General features: G+C 35.8%; 2 protein-coding genes across 2 annotated transcripts; one reads left to right on the top strand and one right to left on the bottom strand.

Moving 5' to 3' along the window:
• Positions 1–517: 517 nt before the first annotated feature.
• On the bottom strand, positions 518–10,841 carry LOC132550122 (uncharacterized). The gene is made up of 5 exons (XM_060214140.1): positions 10,793–10,841; positions 4,081–4,212; positions 2,801–2,920; positions 1,330–1,453; positions 518–746 (listed from the first exon to the last, which is right to left on the bottom strand). Exons 1-5 carry the CDS (start codon positions 10,839–10,841, stop codon positions 518–520), a joined length of 654 nt encoding a protein of 217 aa, XP_060070123.1.
• Positions 10,842–13,821: 2,980 nt separating this feature from the next.
• LOC132550123 (cilia- and flagella-associated protein 157-like) lies at positions 13,822–21,014 on the top strand. The gene is made up of 10 exons (XM_060214141.1): positions 13,822–13,976; positions 14,474–14,595; positions 14,937–15,086; positions 15,623–15,776; positions 16,499–16,766; positions 16,937–17,067; positions 17,971–18,121; positions 19,838–20,043; positions 20,247–20,454; positions 20,829–21,014. Exons 1-10 carry the CDS (start codon positions 13,822–13,824, stop codon positions 21,012–21,014), a joined length of 1,731 nt encoding a protein of 576 aa, XP_060070124.1.
• Positions 21,015–23,204: the final 2,190 nt, after the last annotated feature.

The raw sequence follows: 23,204 nt of genomic DNA on the forward strand, positions 1-23,204 counted from the left end.
TGACGGAGAACTGTAAATGAAGCTTTGTAATACAACCGACGGAAAATGGTAAATAACATGTTAATGACATATTTGGTCTAAAGCTGTTGTGTTGTATAAGATGTTTAATATTCGATCTTCAATTCTTCTTTGCCAAACAACACTGGGTCTATTATATTTCCGATATAGAAGTAACATTCTGTTTCCAGGGAAATAGTTAGGTAGCTTTCGCCATATTATCAGTATTCACAGTTAGTCAAAAACTTGTTTACATCATTATGTAAGCTCTTGCTTATTTTTTAATGGACAATCGGTCATTTCCAGTCAGTTTTACGAGAAAATAGAAAATATTCACAATGACATCTAAGAAATACATCACTCTATCTATAACGCTGTGGCACGTGAGCGACATGATAACATGTCACAGACTTCGTGAATGACGTCATCAAACCTATGGCCGAGCCATTAATCCAGGTAAACCCCAAACTCTCATATATTAGATGTTAACTCTCGTCCAAATTTGGGACCCGGTTCCTTCCTAATGGTAGTAACAGTGGTGAATATACCAGGTAGGTGGACCGTTCGTGGTGTATGGAATGCTTCCATCAGAGTCGTCTACGTTACCATTAGGTTCGGAGTCAAAGAAGGTGTATCCGGGCACATCCGTCATATCACTGACCAACTGACAACTAGCCACCGTGTATGGGTACAGGATAAATGGCGTAGATCTTGGGAATGTGGCTTGAATGGCCACAGACCCATCGTTTCTGAAATTGAAATCACTTATTTAGTAACGGACAATTATTGTATTGTCCATAAGTCTGAAATATATAAGTGTACACTGTCCTTTTTCTTTCTTCGGATCAGTCTGTGTGTTCAATATTGTGGAGATAACCAGTTATTTTGTTGATCCAGTTCTAACAAGCAACTTTCGAGTAATCGGATTGAGTGCCAGAATATGAAATTAATTTGTTTGATATCTTTAATATCACATGGTTTCAATGACCGTCGAGAACTTATGCTGTCCGGTGTCACTTTTCACATTGTCATTATTTCGCTGGGGGTGGAGTTATGTGTGTAAAGGGGGAAGGGTTATTGTTAATTTTGTATATAGGAATTTTTATCTATTTTCAGTCATTAACATATTTTACATTTCATTTTGTTATTTACCTCAAAACTTCTTCTGAAGCGGTTGTTATAACTGTATAACATTTCAAATCAGTTGATTTCACGCTTATCAACTAGAAAGAATAGGTGAGGAAGAGACTAATTTTTCTGCTCTCAATCTCTAAGGATATGAAAGGTTCTACCTAGAGAGTGATCTAACATGTTAGGACTGACGTGACCTACTTGCAGCAGAAGTACAATTTAGAGTTGGTGTTGTAGTTTCCGTCCGGTAGAGTACCCGTTCCCTGAGGTCTACTGCTGGGCGCACTGTCATCCTCGTCGAAGGTTATAGAACCACCGGAAAACCCTCCAAAAGGCAGTATATTGATACTATACAGCACAAGAAATCTTAACCGAGCTTTTCTAACGTGGAGTTGAATACTGAAATTTAAATCCTCGACACCAAATTAGGAAACGTTTGTTGAAATACACACCTGTTCTGTAGTTACCATCCACTCAGGTGTTCAGTTATTATATGTTTTTAAGTCTTAGATATGGGTTAATAAAAAAGTAGATGCGAAAAAGAGCTGTTCTCAAACGGTACATTTTCTCTGTTTTGAAGAATTGTTAATTAAGGTGTTGAATCTTATAAAACAAAAAGATTTATTTCTTGTATTAGATAAATAACATGTTTTTATATTATATATCATATTTGAATTAGTAAACAGGCACGAATGTTTACAATTTAAGTATACAACTTATGCTGCTTCGGGTCGGGGGTCATCCATTGTGTCTGTCTGTCTGTCTGTCTGTCTATCTGTAGCGATTATCAAAATACGAAATTATCTCATTGAATTCATATATCTTGGGGCATAGTACAACCCTTTGATCGATGTTAACATTTTTGCGCCTAGTATGAGGAGTCCCTAAGGTTAGACGGTCTATTATTAAATCATCTCCACTGCAATTTCGTTACGTTGTAATTGGTCCTTGGTAACAAATCAACCAAAATATCCGAATAGTTTATTATTTATATTACTAATCACTCACGATCTGATGGAAAGAAATGCATAATTAATTACTTTCTTCAAGACTAATTATTTTCATTGAAATAAAAAAACTCACAAGCACGCACAGACCTCACATACACGACCATAGCGCAAATGTGAATGAATTTAAACGTATTTATTATTGAAGCTTATACATTTTCTTAAACTTGAAAAAATCTTTCTTATTCTCCGTTTCCAAAAGTTGTATTCACCATAAAAGTTTTATATAACAATACATTTTAATAAAACGTTTTTGTGTATCTATATAACGGTTACATTTCACAATGAAATGATATTCATCTTCATTATCACCAGTGTTGTAATATGCACAAATCTAGCTTCCTTCTTCGTTTACTTATCAAATCCTTCGGTTCCAATATATAGTTTATACCATGGTAATCTAATTTTTGCCTCTTTTTGATGGTTTGCTGAAATACTTTTTAGGATTAAATGTACCATATATAATGATACTCTACGGGTTTACCTTTACGTACAATATACAGATTCATCTGATATATGCTAGGTTACGACAGACATGAATCGGAGATGAAGTCCCCCCTTGACAGTAGTTATGCCTACCTGTCGGACATGTGCCGCCATATATGCTAGATTACGACAGACATGAATCGGAGATGAAGTCCCCCCTTGACAGTAGTTATGCCTACCTGTCGGACATGTGCCGCCATTCCTTAAGATACAGTAGTTCCCAGCTGGCCAGGTGTCGGAGGCCTCAGCCTCTATCTTTGTACAGAAGTGCCAGGCAATTTGACTGTGATTAGCATAACCTATCGGGTAAGAACACAGTATGTACGCCATTTCTTTAGAATAAGATAGATTTGTGTCATTGACTCCTTTGTGCTAATTCAAAACTTCTATCCAAATTGAAGACAGAGGGATCTTACGAAATTCGAGGAATGAAAAAGTAATCAATTCGACCGAAGAAGGAGAACACAAGGAGTGAGATCTTGACACAGAGAACACAAGGAGTGAGATCTTGACACAGAGAACACAAGGAGTGATATCTTGACACAGAGAACACATGGAGCGAGAACTTGACACAGAGAACACAAGGAGTGAGATCTTGAAGCAGAGAACACAGGGAGCGAGAACTTGACACAGAGAACACAAGGAGTGATATCTTGACACAGAGAACACAAGGAGTGAGATCTTGACACAGAGAACACAGGGAGCGAGAACTTGACACAGAGAACACAAGGAGTGATATCTTGACACAGAGAACACAAGGAGTGAGATCTTGACACAGAGATCACAGGGAGCGAGAACTTGACACAGAGAACACAAGGAGTGAGATCTTGAAGCAGAGAACACAGGAAGCGAGAACTTGACACAGAGAACACAAGGAGTGATATCTTGACACAGAGAACACAGGGAGCGAGAACTTGACACAGAGAACACAAGGAGTGAGATCTTGAAGCAGAGAACACAGGGAGCGAAAACTTGACACAGAGAACACAAGGAGTGAGATCTTGACACAGAGAACACAAGGAGTGAGATCTTCACACAGAGAACACAAGGATTGAGATCTTCACACAGAGAACACAAGGAGTGAGAACCTGGATGTTACTATAATGCTACAATATTTATGGCGACGCCGTGTTGACACTAAACACATTTGCCAGAATTCAACAGAGGTAGATAGGTAACACAGAGAATCAAAGCATGATTAAACAAGACACTGAATAACAGCATTCTTGTGTATGTCATCATTGCACGTACGATATTCAAATTATCAAACGAGCCAGAGAAAGAAGGCAATAAAAATCACTAAAAAGTCCATTCTGTAAAACTCCAACAGTCCACTTATTTAACAAAAGATCTCCTGGTTGTTTACGAAATGTTTCAATGTTTTTACTTTAAATTTTGTGATATTTAATAATAGCGAATAAGTCTCATTGCTTAGATATATTTTGATATGAATATGTACCCTGCAGATTGTTGTCAACTGAGAAGGTACTTTGCCCGGTATGTTCAGGATACCAAACCCTGTGTCCAGTGGAGAAACCAGGAGGGCATCCATTGGACGGCTGTAGAAGAGTATAAGTTCCATCAGGCCAAGCTGATTCTGTAAAAATCACTTCGGCAAATCAATTGTGAAGCTACGATAGATATTAAAAAGAAAACGGGGATCTATCATTTTGTATTTGCTATAATATGAAAGAAATCGAAAATGATGAAATCAAATGTTTTTTTGGGGAAGATCGCAATTTAGTAACTATTCAGTGTCATGTTCTTTAAATTATGGTGTTAAAAAAAACATATGATCACCGTAGTCTTTTTACTCAATATCATATTGTTCTTATCTACATCTCGTTTTGTGATAGCCTTCATGTAAATATAGTAGAGTGCAATGTTATTTCTTTTCGTTATTAATTTCTGTTATTTTCCTAATTCGATAATATTGATTTGAGAATGTAATATGCCTACCTATACACGTATAGTCCAGTGTTGACCATTGTCCATTTGCCAAGCACGTGCTGGTTCCATTGCCTTCTCCAAAATATTCTCCATCACACGAAAAGTTGACGGACACTCCCACTTCTATGTTATCAGTGGAAGCAACGGCATTCGAGGGTGTAGGGAGGGCATCGGTACACACTGAAAATACGTTACGTCATGTCTGCTTCACACAGTTACACTGAAGAAAATCTTCGTTAATTATCGTTGTTGTTAAAAGCAAGAAGAGTAGGGTCACTTGCCCCAAATTAAACACATTTGATACTTAAAAAAATAGGACAAGTTCTAAAGAGCATTATACATGTGTATAGGTAATCTAAACCGAAACAGATACTTGTTATGATAAAAATGAATTGAACAAAATGATATTGTTAGAATACATTAATAGATGTCATTATGTGTTGATATAGACAACACCTAGAAAGTTAATATTACCATTCTTAACAAGCGCCGTTGTTTGGCTGGAAAGTGCTACACATACAAACGATATTGGAACTGTGACCAACGCACACAGATGGTCCTGCAAAGTGTGGAAACGAACAATAAGGATTTATTTGAGAAAGAAATATAGACTCCTGAATCATAGTACAAATTTCGAAAAATGATGTTACTTTTTTAAACATTATATATCGCGCATATTAACAAACTAAAAATTAAATCGGAAATACATCTGGAGATCCCTACAACAAGAACTAATGTATAGCTGGTCATTTTTACGCGAAATAATTTTCGCGATTTTCTTTTAAAACGACCGAGACGTATTTCAACGAATTAAAATTTTGCGATGTGGATGTAAAAGCACATTTAATACACACGTGTCTCATTACTACATGAAATAAATTTTCGCGACCTCGTAAATGTACTGCGAAAAGATCACCCCGCGAAAATGATCGAATATACAGTAACATTAAATAAAGAAATACTTCATAGATACTTTATCATGAAATATATCACGGAGATTCTCACAACATGAGGAAATAACCCTAAAACAGGAAATACATCACGGAGATTCTCACAACATGAGGAAATAACCCTAAAACTGGAAATACATCACGGAGATTCTCACAATCTGAGGAAATAACCCTAAAACAGGAAGTACATCATGGAGATTCTCACAACATGAGGAAATAACCCTAAAACAGGAAGTACATCATGGAGATTCTCACAACATGAGGAAATAACCCTAAAACAGGAAGTACATCATGGAACTTCTCACATGAGGAAATAACCCTAAAACAGGAAGTACATCATGGAGATTCTCACAACATGAGGAAATAACCCTAAAACAGGAAGTACATCATGGAGATTCTCACAACATGAGGAAATAACCCTAAAACAGGAAGTACATCATGGAGATTCTCACAACATGAGGAAATAACCCTAAAACAGGAAGTACATCATGGAACTTCTCACATGAGGAAATAACCCTAAAACAGGAAGTACATCATGGAGATTCTCACAACATGAGGAAATAACCCTAAAACAGGAAGTACATCATGGAGATTCTCACAACATGAGGAAATAATCCTAAAACAGGAAGTACATCATGGAGATTCTCACAACATGAGGAAATGACCCTAAAACAGGAAGTACATCATGGAGATTCTCACAACATGAGGAAATAACCCTAAAACAGGAAGTACATCATGGAGATTCTCACAACCTGAGGAAATAACCCTAAAACAGGAAATATATTACAGAGATTACATCGACAGGAAGTAATACTAAAACAGGAAATAGTTTACAGAGATCCTCACAACAACAAGAGGTAACACTAAAACAGGAAATGCACTAAAGAGATCCTCACAATAACAGGAAGTAACACTAAAACAGGAAACGCATTACAGAGATCTTAACAACGACAGGAAGTAACACTAAAACAGGAAATACATTACAGATATCCTAACAACGACAGGAAGTAACACTAAAACAGGAAACGCATTACAGAAATCTTAACAACGACAGGAAGTAACACTAAAACAGGAAATACATTACAGATATCCTAACAACGACAGGAAGTAACACTAAAACAGGAAATATATTACAGATATCCTAACAACGACAGGAAGTAACACTAAAACAGGAAACGCATTACAGAGATCTTAACAACGACAGGAAGTAACACTAAAACAGGAAATACATTACAGATATCATAACAACGACAGGAAGTAATACTAAAACAGGAAACGCATTACAGAGATCTTAACAACGACAGGAAGTAACACTAAACAGGAAATAGATTACAGAGATCCTCACAAAAGCAAGGGGTATCACTAAAACAGGAAACACATTACAGAGATCTTAACAACGACAGGAAGTAACGCTAAAACAGGAAACGCATTACAGAGATCTTAACAACGACAGGAAGTAACACTAAAACAGGAAATACATTACAGATATCCTAACAACGACAGGAAGTAACACTAAAACAGGAAACACATTACAGAGATCCTACCAACGACAGGAAGTAACACTAAACAGGAAATAGATTACAGAGATCCTCACAAAAGCTAGGGGTATCACTAAAACAGGAAACACATTACAGAGATCTTAACAACGACAGGAAGTAACGCTAAAACAGGAAACGCATTACAGAGATCTTAACAACGACAGGAAGTAACACTAAAACAGGAAATACATTACAGAGATCCTAACAGCGACAGGAAGTAACACTAAAACAGGAAATTAATTGCAGAGATCCTCACAACAATGACACGTAACACTAAAACAGGAAACACATTACAGAGATCCAAACAACGACAGGAAGTAACACTAAAACAGGAAACACATTACAGAGATCCTAACAACGACAGGAAGAAACACTAAAACAGAAAATATATTACAGAGATCCTAACAACGACAGGAAGAAACACTAAACAGGAAATAATTAACAGAGATCCTCACAACAGCTAGGGGTATCACTAAAACAGGAAATAGATTACAGATTCTCACAACAGCAAGAATACACCAAAACAGGAAATTGATTGCAGAGATCCTCACAACAATGACACGTAACACTAAAACAGGAATCACATTACAGAGATTATCACAGCGAAGGGAATTTACACTAAAACAGAATATACATAAAATATCATTATAACAACTCACAGCAACAAAACTGAAATCTGATGTGTGTTTCCAACCGAAGTTTTCCGACAAAGTAACAGATGGAGTTTCAACCAATTCACAGACGAGGTTATTTCTGTTATAGTTGATGGCGCCACATCGGCCGTTCTTAATGCACATCACACCACACTGGATCTCCCCAACAGTTGTTTGTACAGAAAAGGATTCCTTCCTTGTATTGATTTCGAAGGTTCCACACGCCATATGCACGAAAGATGACAACAAAATTATCAGGAACCTAAAACAATAAGAACCATTTCTAGTATGTATATATTGTGATATAAAAATTGTAGATATAAGGACCGAAAGTCGATAATAAAACCAGGAAAAAAGGACGGATGGAAATGGCATCATCACCACTTATTTCTTATTTCGATATTCATTTTCAGTGATCAGAGAACTACAGTTATATAATTTCATGGGATAGAAAAACGTAAACATAAACACATGCCTATTTGAAAGTAATTTGGGTTTATTTGTGAGTTAGTCACATGATTACATTATATATATATATGTAGTTATTTTAGGATTACGTTCTCATTTTTCTTCATTCCCCCGATCTATGCAAACTATTTTTTCTGCAGAAAGAAAAAGCAGGATAAGTCAACATGAAGGACAACATCTGAATTTCAGAAAAATAACACCATTTTAGAATCTATAGAAAGTTATGGAAAGTGGCGATTTTAACGTTGGAAAGCAAACCGCTTCTGTACATAATGTAATTTATACGTTTCATTATTTTCTGAAAAATAAATGGTATATTAAGCTTGCGCCGTAATATCATATCAAGTATAAGTGTAATTTAAAATGAGTCTGCTAATCTCCTTACACAAAGAATAAACATTTTTTTATCCAAACAATGGATAAAACTGCGTCATACAGCGGTTTCGTTCTCCTAGGGCTCGTCAGTGACGCTAAGGGCCTAAAGTTTGAAGTCTTGAAGGCGATTGAGGAAAATCCAAAGTGATCGAAATCTCAATGTGGATGTGCACTAACATTAAATCCGTATACTTTCTAATTAAGGTTCAAAATGTAAGAGTTCATGACTATATAGATAAGGTATGATAAAACATCTTAAACAAAACAGAGGTTTGGTTTCATTAATAATTTTGTCATTTTCAGTATCATCTCTCTTACCTGTCACTCAAACGAGACATTGCTCTCCTCGGCTGTGTTGCGTTTTATCTGTCTGGATGATGCTTGTAAGTATTTGTGATAAATTTATATCCCAAATATGAATCAATACAAGAATTTTACATCATGATACAAAAGTCAACAACTTGTGACGTTGATGGTTTTGATAGGATATTCGGACGCAGGATTGACAATCAATAAATGAACGGTGTATTTACATGGCGTTTCCAAATACTGTCATCATGACGTCGGCATTTAATATAAATCATATATAATATCGAACACCGAGATACGCAAGGCTGACGACCAGACAAAATTATCTTATTTCCAAAAACACTGTACATATGACCACATCAAACAAAATAGTCTTCGCGTGTTAATGTAACAAGACAATGTGGCTAAGTAGGGAAACATACCCATTGAATGAATCCAACACAAACTTCACGAACAGTTCGGTGATGTTCGGTGATGTTCGGAAATAACGTATTATATTTTCTAAGTGAAGGGATTCTTAACAAAAGCAATCGGAAATTCCTCTGTATTGAATATAAAGTAAGCTGTTGTCACAAATATAATATCCATAAAACACAAAAGAAGCTAAAAAGAAAAAAAATCAATAAAAATTGGACTTTAACATTAGATAGAATAGGGACAATATAACAATTATTCCTTTGTGGTATCACGAACGTTCTTACTTCCGGTGTAAACACGTATGCTTCGATCAGGAAAGAACCTTGGCCATATCCTTTTTATTGTCGTATTATATTTACATACAATGGTAAACCCTGCTTTGAACTGTGGGGGTTTGTCTCAAATACTTGTATACGGCTGTGTTTAATCCTATCTTCACCAACGGACCAATGATTCCTTCATCGATAAGAGACCACGGAAAAGAGAGAGGAATATAAACATATTTGATTTATTTCATTCCAACAGATCATAAACATAATACATCATTACACATTTTAACACTCGCGCTAGCGCTCTGTATGCAAACATAAATGGCAAAACAAAGACATATTGAGAGTTAATGTTGCGATTGGATTTCAGTATTTTTGTTTTACTAATATTGACAATACAAGACAGATTTATACCCAATGACTAGATATTAAAACAGGAGTATCAAGATCAATAGTTAATCTTTTTTGTGATATGTTGTCAGTCACTCGTATTGTCTATAAAAGCTTCTTGGTGTAGTTCAGCTCCACAAGTAAACCAAGTAAAGCATGCATGTTTCCTTGTTTGTTTTCCATGGTGATGAGATAGCAATTAACAACTGGCATGGTTTTACCATAATTATCCGACTAAGACGTAAGGGAGGAGGTGTCGGCGGTCGCAATGACATTCGATTTTTCCGAGTATTCGATTTTAAGTGAGATCAAATGTTTGGTATAACGAGATTCGACTGTAAGCTAAAAGCTTCAGGATTAAAAAAAATAAGGTAAGCAAAATTAATGTTTTAAATCCAGATAGATCTAAATATGCGAGGAAATGAGAATATCCAAGGAAAACCCAATTTTCGATTTAAGAACAAGAATAACAGCATGTCAACAGAATCGAAATCCAGACTAAAAATAATTAAAAATGGGTCAAATTTACAAGGAAAAAGTACAAGGAGAATAAAGCATTCAGGAGTTCCAGAAGAGCACGCGTCTTCTGCTTCTTCGACGACACCCGCCATAGGTCTGTGTACTGCTACAAATATCAAGGCTGTCAAATTATAGGCCTTGTACTGTTGCAAATGTCACTTCCGTTAAAATTCATATTTATTTCACTGAAGATTGGAATTATTTCATCGCTTTTCATGTCAACCATGATGACCTTTGACATATCTTGATCTAAAAGTAATCAAATCCAAATTTCGTCTTTTTTTAGTAAGCAATAATTGACAACTTAAAAAAAGACACAAAAAGCGTACTTACATACTGAGTAATCCGAAGCTAACAAAAACATCACAGTTCTAAGGTACATTTTGTTGACTTTGTTAAATCTGAACTAAAAATCGTGTCATGGTATATAAAATCTATGTTTCTCACGCTTCCTACTTATCCCCGGTGATCATATTACACACATAATCAAAATGAAAATTATCGGTATTTCTTAGTTTTTTATTTTTAACATAGATGAAATCAATATTCCCGCATCAGACAATCAAAGGGATAGACAAAAGAATGATATTTTGTTGTAAGATTAGCGGAAAGATATTATGTTGACTAGCACTTCTGCACAATGGTTGTCCTAAATCTAGCCCTGGCCGAGTGTATGGAGTGATGTCTCCAGTAGGTGTGTCACCTAATTTTGATTGTACATGTTAACAGGGTGTGCGTCACTTAGTAAGGAGCATTTAAATACTGTCATGACCCATTGATATTATGTGGAAAATTTCCGCATGGTTTTTATGTCAATATATACCATTCTTTCCAGCACTCAGGAATGCATCCTGTCGTCCTATAACCTCATTTTCTGTTAATTTTAAGGCAGAACAGTACATCTATGAAACATACGTAATACCTTGATGTATTACAAAAGGGAGATAACTCCTGTTAATACATAATATATAGGTCGAAACGTGATTCGAACTACGGTCAATTCGTCTGTAAGGGATTTAAAACGTGGATATCTAGGTCAAAGTCAAGAAGCATGTTATATTGAGTGGATAGAATGAATGAAATAAATTTCGTAAATTTTGATTATTGGATATTCTGCCTACGTTTAATGTGATGTGAGAACTACCAACATACAATTCAGTTAGTTGTAAAGCAACTTAAAAAAAAGGTATGATTAAACTAATAGAATTTTGACCCAAAGAATTTTCCAATAAGCATTATTAATGAAAATGTACAATCTTTTATCCAGGTATGACGACCCCACATCAAATACTGTGACTTTACCGACATCTGCACTTTTCGTTCTCCCAGTGACAGAGTGTTTTAAATATGACACTGGACAAATGATATACCCTATTTGAAGATGAAACATGTAATGATAAAAATTCTGATGCAGGTTATTATCAGAAAAAGACAAGGGCCACCAAACTGGCAGATAATATGTAGCTATTACACAGAGGCAGCGAGGTGCAATACACATCCGACCCAATTTACATGTATGACCGCTCGTGTACTGTGTATATGTAAAACCTGGTATAGTTAGTTTGTCTAACAATCTTTCAAAATTATGGAGAACATAATCTAGGATTGCCAAGCGAAAGATAACACAGAGGGAATAGTTTTTCTTGGTCATTGGAGGCCACTTAAACAGTATTGTTACCTCCCTTGATTCATAACCTGAAATATATGACCAAGTTAAGGCAGCTTATCATAAGCGTCTAATTTGTCTATATTTACATATAAGGACATTTTATGCCAATACATTTCTAATGACTGAAATCTCACGTGGTTTTACATACACCATTACATACATCGCTAGTATATCTCTATTGGATATATACTAGCGATTCAACTTTACAGTCTATCTGAAACACGTGTACAACGAATTAATTCAGCTAAACTGTCTTTTCTTACATGTTTATTACCTCACCTTCACACTGTGCATATCTCACTGACAGAATGCAAAATTCATACGCGCCTGAAAGTAATAGCATACCCGTGGAATGATTATCCTCCAGGATTTCTCACTGTCCATATTTTGTAATATAAAAGGGCTTTTTAGATAGATAGAGTTTTACAATTATTAAAATTCTGAACATTTCTGTGTCATCACTCGACGTAGAAATTCCTTATTATAGTGAAGAAGAAAGAAATTGCGCGAAGGCACAACTATATTCTTTGTTAACGTAACAAAAAGCTCCTTGTTTCTTGTGTCCAAAGTAAGAGGGAATACTACATTACTGTATTCACATTTCCTAGATCAAACTGTTATCTAAATTGGAGAGTGTGTCTCGTTTTATAGCCAGGTTCCTTTCTTTTTCTAGAGGATGTGAATACGCTACATCAATATTATCACTGACGCGGAAGTAAACTGAGAGACGACTTTAGACAATTCGAAGATGCTGAAGTTAAACAAAATTATAAAGAAAAAGTGATAATCCTAGAGTGTTATTTATAGTTTTAAAATCCCTTAAACCTTATCAGAGGTCAAAGGTTATATCTTATTATCTGATGGTTATTTAGTATAGATTTCCTTTTGAGTTGCGCATGTACATGGAATTAATCGATAATTACAAACCACGAGTTATAGGTAGTTATTAAGAGACAAAACTCGAAATTAATCAATTATATAATAAGCTATTTGTGAGTGAAGGCGACAAACAATCTGAAATATTTCATAAAATGTCTTTATATAAAGAAACAAACTAAGGATCATCCTAATATCAAATTAACCAGGAGAAATGTTGGATTACTGGTGTGATTTTATGACAGTGAAAATATCATATATGACATTATCTCGTATAAACAGAGAAACAAGAGATATTCTGCATGAAAATATGAATAATCAAACTCCAACAGAACAAAATCTTATGTTTTTGGTTAAAAATGCAATATTTTTGTTTACATTGTGTGTTTTTATAAACTGAGTTATATTTTATACATCATCCCGAGAGCACTCAGTATATAACAACAAAACAGTACTTGATAATATACACATTACAAAATCAAAGAACGCACCAGTAGGTATGTGTTTCCTGTGTGCCAGGTATTTAAACCATATTGTCAGTGTGTGATCACAAACAATAACATGTTGAGATGGGTATCGTTGTAGAGCCAAATAAAACATGTCTGCCCTTAGCCAATAGATATGCCAAGTACACGTATCCCATCCGCTCATGTTCTTTTTATAGCCGTAACTAAGGAATCCCCACTATTGTTTAAACTAGTCTCAGACAATTAAGCTTGATTAGACCTGCAGTATACACCATTAAGCTATATATCGACGCCATATTTGTTTTGGTGCTTGACAGAGGAAATATCAAACCAGCTAAAATACATCAAAAATGCCACCGAAGAAAAAAAAGAGCGGAAAAAAAGGGAAGAAGAGTGGAAAATCTGGGCGTGGATCACCTTCTAAATCGTATGGGGACGGTGTCAACGAAATGTCGAAAGATTTCGTATTTATGCAGATTAGAGATTTAGAACTTCAGCTAATGAAGTAAGTAGAAATGTGCAATATATCACATATTTCATTATAACGAAAATATGATGTAAATATCCAACCGACCGACGTCAATCAAGGCTTCATGCCTTACATCACTTTTATCAAATAATAAATTATATAATGTTTAATATAGTTAAATCTTAACCAACAATACGTATGTAACATATATATTGTTCATTTCATTAGAATCTTAGATGATTACCCTGGCTTGATTTGTCCATGAATAATATATGTTGAAAACTATTCGCATTCGATCTTTGTAGTTATCATCCGGGTTAAGTACCCATAAACTCTCGTTTATGTACAGAATTGTGAAACTGACACGTAAAAATGTGTGTCCCGGAATCATTAAAAGTGGGCTATCGTGATTAAGGACAAGATAATGGTTGATAGGTGAAGGGTCATTGCATGAAAATATTTAGATAAAATAACACTGTTTCATATGAAGGATATATTTATCTATGTATTATTATGATCATTGATTCTTCAAGGTACCAAGCTAAAGCGGAAGAACTGGAGAAAAACCAGATTGTTCTGCAGGAAAAGCATGATGAGATGGCTAGAGAGAACGCCGACATAGAAAAGTTCTTTCAGGCTCAAGATAACGAAAAAGGTACACAAATGCTTTACATATTTTCACATTAGTATACGTGGTGAATATATACTAGAAATAAAGTGTTGCTTTATTAATTTCCTGACGTGTTTTGGTAAAATACTAGTATAGTGAAAAGACATGGCAAATTGCATATCAACTTCAACTACCAAACAATTTCATATAAAAAAATGCTCACTTTTAATGTTTTAACTATGGAATGACATAACAGTATCGTTGAAACAGTCCAACAGTGGTTATTAGGCTGTTCAGATGTAATGATAATTACAATAAGAAAAAAAAAACCTGGGTTTATTTTTGTCTGTGAACAATTACTTCTGAATGAAATCAATTATGTTCAGAACAAGAAAAAGCTCTGATCATGGAAGAGATAAACGGAGTACAAACGACACGGGAGGAAGAGAAGGAATGGGCTAATGGTCAGATTGACCAGATCCGACAGGACTTTCAGGACACGAAAGAGAGGCTTACCGCAGAGAATAGCCTACTCAGTAAGTTTGAAATATTTCTACAACCCACACATATTAAAAATGTGTAGTATTGACAATGAGGCTGTAACTATGTAGATAACATTCACTCGCGTATCCATCATTGTTATTTGTGCACTGTGTTAAAGCCATCATTTTGGGGATTTGTACAGTTATTTTGGCGAAATCGCAGGCAAGGAAAACATTAGAATTGACACATAAGGGTTTTAACACAATGTTGGCTTTTACACGGCACATTTTCTCTACACATGGCTCACTAATAAGTTGCTATAAACGCACGTGTTTTAGTGGTAGTATTACTTCATCAATTTTCGCGCTGAAACAATGGCGCTAAGATATGATTGTGCTAACTGCATTTTTTTTATGTTGTTTTTTACCAGATAATTCATCTTTTCAGAACTAATGTTTGGCCAGAATCATAGAAAACTGAGAGATTGGAACAGCCTTGCCAAATAGTATAACACAATATTTATATATATGTTATAAAAGTATAACATACTGATGTATTTAGTAAAATGTTATGTTATTTCATACGTAAGGTCAACAGCTGAATGAGTTAGAAGATTTCAAATTGAAGAAAGAGGAACGAATAGCTCATGTGGCTGCCATGGAGGAGCATATGAAACAGAGCGACGAGGACCAGAAGTACATCATTGAAAACATCCGCTTAAAGGCAATTGTTGATAAAGACAGGTACGTTGTAATTCCAATTAAAGTTCAATGTTGATAAACATAGGTGCGTTATATTTTCGGTTAAAAACCATTATTGATAAAGATAGATACGTTATATTTTCGGTTAAAAACCATTGTTGATAAAGATAGATGCGTTATATTTTCGGTTAAAAACCATTGTTGATAAAGATAGATGCTTATATTTTCGGTTAAAAACCATTGTTGATAAAGATAGATGCTTGTATTTTCGGTTAAAACCATTGTTGATAAAGATAGATACGTTTTATTTTCGGTTAAAAACTTTTTTTGGATAAAGGCAGGTGCGTTACATTTCCTGTTTAAACATTGTTGAGAAAGACAGGCGCGTTATATATCCTGTTAATGGTCATCGTTGATAAAGACACGTGCGTGGTATTTCTTAGTGTACAATCCTTTATCAAGAATAGCATTTTTTTTCAATTTAATGACAATAAACCTGTTTACTATGTGAGATTACTTAACAATGCGTAATATCAGAACCGTTCATAGAATGTCATGGACACTGACTGCTTAGCGATAAACCAAAGCTTAAACGTGTTCTTATCTGTCCTCTTTTCGTATATGAATCATACCAATCGTGTTTAATCAAACATTGATCATAATATTACACACGATACTTTATCATCAAGCAAATCTCGGCACCAAACAAATGAAGATGATGAAAATGGATTTATAACATTTTATGTTTTAAAATCTAAATACAGATTGAAAAAGGAAATGGTGGACCAGGTGAATCAGAGAGCTGCAGACTTTAGAAAGGTATCTAACAAACAAATGGCAGACACAACAAAGCGAGCTATCCGAGAGAATGTGTCGATACGAGGGGAGATAATTCAGACGTCAGACAAAACTATCGAGTTAATGGCAGAAAATGCCGAGGTTCGCGCACGTGTAGCTGAACAGGAAGAACGAATAAAAATGTTGGAAGAAAGAGAAAAAGATCTTGCAAAGAACAACAGTAGCAGTACAAAGGTAAAAATGTAAAACAATTACTTCAAAATCACTTTTACGGAAATAAATAGCACCGAATATAAAATTACCATTGTGATTTCTATAATTTCTCTCAATTTAGTTTTCTTTGTGAAAACGCATTTCTCGTTATGTTGAACTCAATTTGAATTTTCTATTAATTCAAATGATAGATAATAAAAATGCTGAAAGGCAGAAGTCAACACATGAAGGAATTACTGGAAGAAATGGAAATGAGAGACCACGCCTTCCAGGACCTTGATGGAGATCGGGCTATCTTAGTTCCCCAAGTAGAAGCCCAGAGGTACGCACATACTCATTTGTATACATTCAAGTGTACTAGATAGTCGATAACAATATCACCATAGATAAAGTGATTCAAATGTTTATTTTACATAACTGGTGTGTTCTCATTCAAGTGAGTTTGTGCGTTTACATAGATTTGGGTGTCATATCAGACAGAATGCTTTAGTTCATCAGATCATTGTTACAATGTATCGAGGACTGTCGAAATCGCTGACGTCATTATTATCAGAAATTCATATGTAAATGAGAAATACAAAGATAATTTATTCTGCTCGTACACGTACACATACTAGCATATTTTAGAAGTAGACATTAGTCATAATAAACAGTCACATGTAACTGATTGATGTCGTCATAATTCAGGAAATCCTAATGATAAAGTATAAAGATATCAATAATTATGTAAAAGGATATAACAAATAATTGTCTATAGAGGGTATATGGATATTCTACATTGGTATACAATTAATGGGGTTACAAAATGATATTCTCAATTAGTTTCTAACTGAAATTAACACCTAATTTCAGTTAGAAACTAATTGAGAATATAATTTTGTAACCCCATTAATTGTATACCAATGTATAATCTATTCGTGAATGTAACGTTAAATGTCTGTTATCAATGATCTAAGTCATTCGTGTACATATCAGACACATTGCTTCGTTTGTTTGTTTTATCAAGTGTTAACATTTCATTCGTTACGGCTGACTGATTTAAGATAAGACGACGATAACCCTGACACAAATCCTTCTTCCTCTATAATATATTCAGAATTTTTATACAAATCTAATCAAACCTTTCCGTAATGTATAAAGGTTGCACAAAGAACAACGATTATAAAGACTTGGCTTTATAGAATTTTTACACAAATCTAATCAAACCTTTCCGTAATGTATAAAGGTTACACAAAGAACAACTTATCCGAGACAATAAGCGACTACGTGAGGAGATACGAGACGTGAAAGGAAAACTGAGGAAGGAGAACCGAGAGATGATGAAATTAGGAGAGGTTCTCAGTAACGCTTCTAGTACCATCAAAGAGGTGTTGGTGGTAAGTTTAACTTTTCAGACGGAATTAATATCGTCTGAAATGATGTTAGAGTAGACTGGATACTCAAATGTAACGATTTCGTCTCCATACATGACTTACGAGTTATAGAAACACAAAACAGCCAGAATGATGTAGTTTGGTCAATGTTTAGGATACATTGTATTTATTACTTACAGGTGTTCTGATGTTAGGTCTAATGAAAACGGAGAGATATAATCAGAGAGGTACTGACAGTAGGTTTGATATCAGTGCTATCAGAGAGGTGCCGAGAGTAGGTTTGATATCTAGTGCTTTCAGAGAGGTGCCGACAGTAGGTTTGATATCTAGTGTTATCAGAGAGGTACCGACAATAGGTTTGATATCTAGTGCTAGATATTCTGACTGTAGGTTTGATATCTAGTGTTATCAGAGAGGTGCCGGCAGTAGGTTTGATATCTAGTGTTATCAGAGAGGTACCGACAATAGGTTTGATATCTAGTGCTAGATATTCTGACTGTAGGTTTGATATCTAGTGTTATCAGAGAGGTGCCGGCAGTAGGTTTGATATCTAGTGTTATCAGAGAGGTGCCGACAGTAGGTTTGATATCTAGTGCTTTCAGAGAGGTGCCGACAGTAGGTTTGATATCTAGTGTTATCAGAGAGGTACCGAGAGTAGGTTTGATATCTAGTGCTATCAGAGAGGTGCCGGCAGTAGATTTGATATCTAGTGCTATCAAAGAGTTGCCGACAGTAGGTTTGATATCTAGTGTTATCAGAGAGGTACCGAGAGTAGGTTTGATATCTAGTGCTATCAGAGAGATGCCGGCAGTAGATTTGATATCTAGTGCTATCAGAGAGGTGCCGACAGTAGGTTTGATATCTTGTCCTATCAGAGAGGTACTGACAGTAGGTTTGATATCTAGTGCTTTCAGAGAGGTACTGACAGTAGGTTTGATATCTAGTGTTATCAGAGAGGTGCCGACAGTAGGTTTGATATCTAGTGTTATCAGAGAGGTACCGAGAGTAGGTTTGATATCTAGTGCTATCAGAGAGGTGCCGGCAGTAGATTTGATATCTAGTGCTATCAGAGAGGTGCCGACAGTAGGTTTGATATCTAGTGTTATCAGAGAGGTACCGAGAGTAGGTTTGATATCTAGTGTTATCAGAGAGGTGCCGACAGTAGGTTTGATATCTAGTGTTATCAGAGAGGTACCGAGAGTAGGTTTGATATCTAGTGTTATCAGAGAGGTGCCGACAGTAGGTTTGATATCTAGTGTTATCAGAGAGGTACCGAGAGTAGATTTGATATCTAGTGCTATCAGAGAGGTGCCGACAGTAGGTTTGGTATCTAGTGTTATCAGAGATGTACTGACAGTAGTTTTGATATCTGGTGCTATCAGAGAGTTACTGACTGTAGGTCTGATATCTAGTACTAGCAAAAAGGTTATGGCAATGAATTGAATATGTGTATCCTCAGAATTTCATTGTAAATATCTATCTTTATTTAGGAAAGGTGATCTTTCTGTCTTACTTTTCAAATTTTCGAAGTCATAACAAGAACAAGCAAACGCACTGTCAATCGAAAACTGATTTGAACAGACGAAAATAAATTAAGATAAAAATAGCATATATTTCTGAGCTAGATAGAAATCTTTTTCTCTGTTATGCATTTTATATTACAATCGAATATTGTGCGAGGCAAACTTTCTATAAGGATAAAAAATCTTCCTTTTACAGAAAGAAAATAATCCAGGAGTTGTTACCCCTGTATACGGAATGGAAGAGGAAAGTGATACAGATCGTAAAAACACTCTATTGGAAGAATTGCTTGGTATGGTAACCATGGTTACAACGCCGAAATCTGGAAAAAGTAGTCATGATAGATATAGAATACGTAAGAAGAGCGCCAGTGAAATACCCGGCAAAAAATCCTTGAAACGAGGGTAGGTTCTATTTGTATAAGTCGTTGCATCTCGAAATCTAGAACACTGTCCAACTTTTCATTTCTTTATATTGGGAAAAAACTTCCGTTTTCATTCATTGCATTGTTCGGAGTTGTCAAACTGATGTTGGCGTTTTTATGTTAACGTACCCATGAATCATGAAATTCTGATTTTTTTTATCAGTGTTATGATTATATATTCAGAGCACTACCTGTGTCGCCAATAGCCACAAATGCAAAAGGTACACTGTTTCACTACCAGCCTGGGGACTTAGGTATGGTACCTCGACCAGAAATACCAATACTTTCCAGTGTTGACAAAATGCGAGTAAAGTCAGCCACAACCAGATTAGGGGAACTCCGGAAGATGCTCACAAACTCTGTAGCGGTACAGACTGTGAGCGCACCAAAGGTAAGGATGTTAACAAACATTGTAGCAACGAATATAAAAAGTCTTAAACCGTCCTATATCGACTTTATCTTTAGATTTAACGAAGAGTAATCAATAGATTGATCGATTACGGACATTTATTGTTTGGATATATACCATCTAATGAATATTAACCGAATTTGTTTAAACTTGATCTTATTTTCAAGTTTTATAACGAAATGTGATTACCATATTATTGTTAATATATTTCAATTACATTAACATAAGCTGTTAGGAAATATAGGTATATAAACCAGTACAATTTTGTCTTAAAAGTCCCAGACTATATCATTATTCCCATATGTATCAAACTGAAACTAGTAAGGGAGATTAACAATAAGCTTACGACATTGCAGGCCTTGTACTATGCTGATCATCTCATCGACAATATTACCCCAAGACAACAACAAACCTTACTACACGAACAAGGACGGGAGCATTCTCGTGATCAGCTCCGGTCACGTGGAACGCCTTTAGGCAATCTTGGCCCTGCCAGTCCGGCTAAAAGGATGCTATATGGAAAGGGTCATAAAGTGACATGAAATATGTTCAAGACTTTATCAAGTCAATACGATTTTGTTATGTTAAGTTGATGTAAGAAATAATGTTGCAGACATCTTCCTGTATGTTATGCAACTTCAGTATTAAAATGGACATAACATACACAGTTTAGCAAATAAAATCGCTAAACTGGCAGAGCAGCAAAAATATTCTAGCAAATGGGCGTGACAAAGGGGTTCTAAATTGTTGGTACATACCTGTACGAGACTCACCGATGATGTTGGTACATACCTGTACGAGACTCACCGATGATGTTGGTACATACCTGTACGAGGTTTATCGATGATGTTGGTACATACCTGTACGAGACTCACCGATGATGTTGGTACATACCTGTACGAGACTCACCGATGATGTTGGTACATACCTGTACGAGACTCACCGATGATGTTGGTACATACCTGTACGAGGTTTACCGATGATGTTGGTACATACCTGTACGAGACTCACCGATGGTGTTGGTACATACCTGTACGAGACTCACCGATGATGTTGGTACATACCTGTACGAGACTCACCGATGGTGTTGGTACATACCTGTACGAGACTCACCGATGATGTTGGTACATACCTGTACGAAGCTTACCGATGGTGTTGGTACATACCTGTACGAGACTCACCGATGATGTTGGTACATACCTGTACGAAGCTTACCGATGGTGTTGGTACATACCTGTACGAGACTCACCGATGATGTTGGTACATACCTGTACGAAGCTTACCGATGGTGTTGGTACATACCTGTACGAGACTCACCGATGCTGTTGGTACATACCTGTACGAAGCTTACCGATGAAGTTGGTACATGTATACCTGTACGAGACTTACCTATGAAATTGGTACATACCTGTACGAAGCTTACCGATGGTGTTGGTACATACCTGTACGAGACTCACCGATGATGTTGGTACATACCTGTACGAAGCTTACCGATGAAGTTGGTACATGTATACCTGTACGAGACTTACCTATGAAATTGGTACATACCTGTACAAGACTTACCGATGGTGTTGGTACATACCTGTACGAGATTTACCGATGATGTTGGTACATACCTGTACGAGGTTTACCGATGGTGTTGGTGCATACCTGTACAAGACTTACCGATGATGTTGGTACATACCTGTACGAGGTTTACCGATGGTGTTGGTGCATACCTGTACAAGACTTACCGATGGTGTTGGTACATACCTGTACGAGATTTACCGATGATGTTGGTACATACCTGTACGAGGTTTACCGATGGTGTTGGTGCATACCTGTACAAGACTTACCGATGGTGTTGGTACATACCTGTACGAGACTCACCGATGATGTTGGTACATACCTGTACGAAGCTTACCGATGAAGTTGGTACATGTATACCTGTACGAGACTTACCTATGAAATTGGTACATACCTGTACAAGACTTACCGATGGTGTTGGTACATACCTGTACGAGATTTACCGATGATGTTGGTACATACCTGTACGAGGTTTACCGATGGTGTTGGTGCATACCTGTACAAGACTTACCGATGATGTTGGTACATACCTGTACGAGGTTTATCGATGATGTTGGTACATACCTGTACGAGACTCACCGATGATGTTGGTACATACCTGTACGAGACTTACCGATGAAGTTGTTACATACCTGTACGAGGTTTACCGATGAAAGCATTCTTTTTGTATTGAAATTGGTATTATTTTTTATCAATCGTCAAACAAACTTAATAAAATATACGATATCAAATATTCAATGTATACACATCAAGTCAGTAACATGTTTACACGATCATTTCATTTATCGTACTTGTTTACCAATTACTTCTTGAACATTCACGAATCAAGGAACAAAATATTTACGAAATAAGAAATATCGTTAATATATGTACGAATGGAATGTGCACCGGGGAGAAGTGCCAAATTGTTCTGCCACATAAATAAATCTATCATAATAAATACAGTATCAATGGACATGTATTTCTATTGGGGCTATTTTACACATCAATTAATTATGCAATGGGTCATCTGGTACAAAACATTTTATATAGATCAGGTAATCAATGCTGGTTCCGATGAAGTCTAGTTTTGTCTATTAATTCAATAGAATTCATTATTTAAAGTTTGTCTCTGGCGTCTTATAATTAAATGTACTGAACTATTTATAAAGCAATAATTAATGAAT

This window comes from Ylistrum balloti, unplaced genomic scaffold (genome assembly GCF_031769215.1).
Source record: "Ylistrum balloti isolate Yb309-2 unplaced genomic scaffold, AGI_CSIRO_Ybal_v1 Utg370104, whole genome shotgun sequence".
NCBI lineage: Eukaryota > Metazoa > Mollusca > Bivalvia > Pectinida > Pectinidae > Ylistrum > Ylistrum balloti.

What these genes read in the sequence shown, in the direction of transcription:
- LOC132550122 (XM_060214140.1), bottom strand. Translation starts at nt 10,841, where the DNA reads ATGTACCTTAGAACTGTGATGTTTTTGTTAGCTTCGGATTACTCAGTA. An exon ending in AGCTTCGGATTACTCAGTAT is followed by an intron (nt 4,213 to 10,792) that starts GTAAGTACGCTT and finishes TTACAGAATCAG; the next exon opens with CTTGGCCTGATGGAACTTAT. An exon ending in AAATTGTACTTCTGCTGCAA is followed by an intron (nt 747 to 1,329) that starts GTAGGTCACGTC and finishes TTTCAATTTCAG; the next exon opens with AAACGATGGGTCTGTGGCCA.
- LOC132550123 (XM_060214141.1), top strand. Translation starts at nt 13,822, where the DNA reads ATGCCACCGAAGAAAAAAAAGAGCGGAAAAAAAGGGAAGAAGAGTGGA. An exon ending in AAAAAATCCTTGAAACGAGG is followed by an intron (nt 20,044 to 20,246) that starts GTAGGTTCTATT and finishes TTATATATTCAG; the next exon opens with AGCACTACCTGTGTCGCCAA. An exon ending in AGACTGTGAGCGCACCAAAG is followed by an intron (nt 20,455 to 20,828) that starts GTAAGGATGTTA and finishes ACGACATTGCAG; the next exon opens with GCCTTGTACTATGCTGATCA.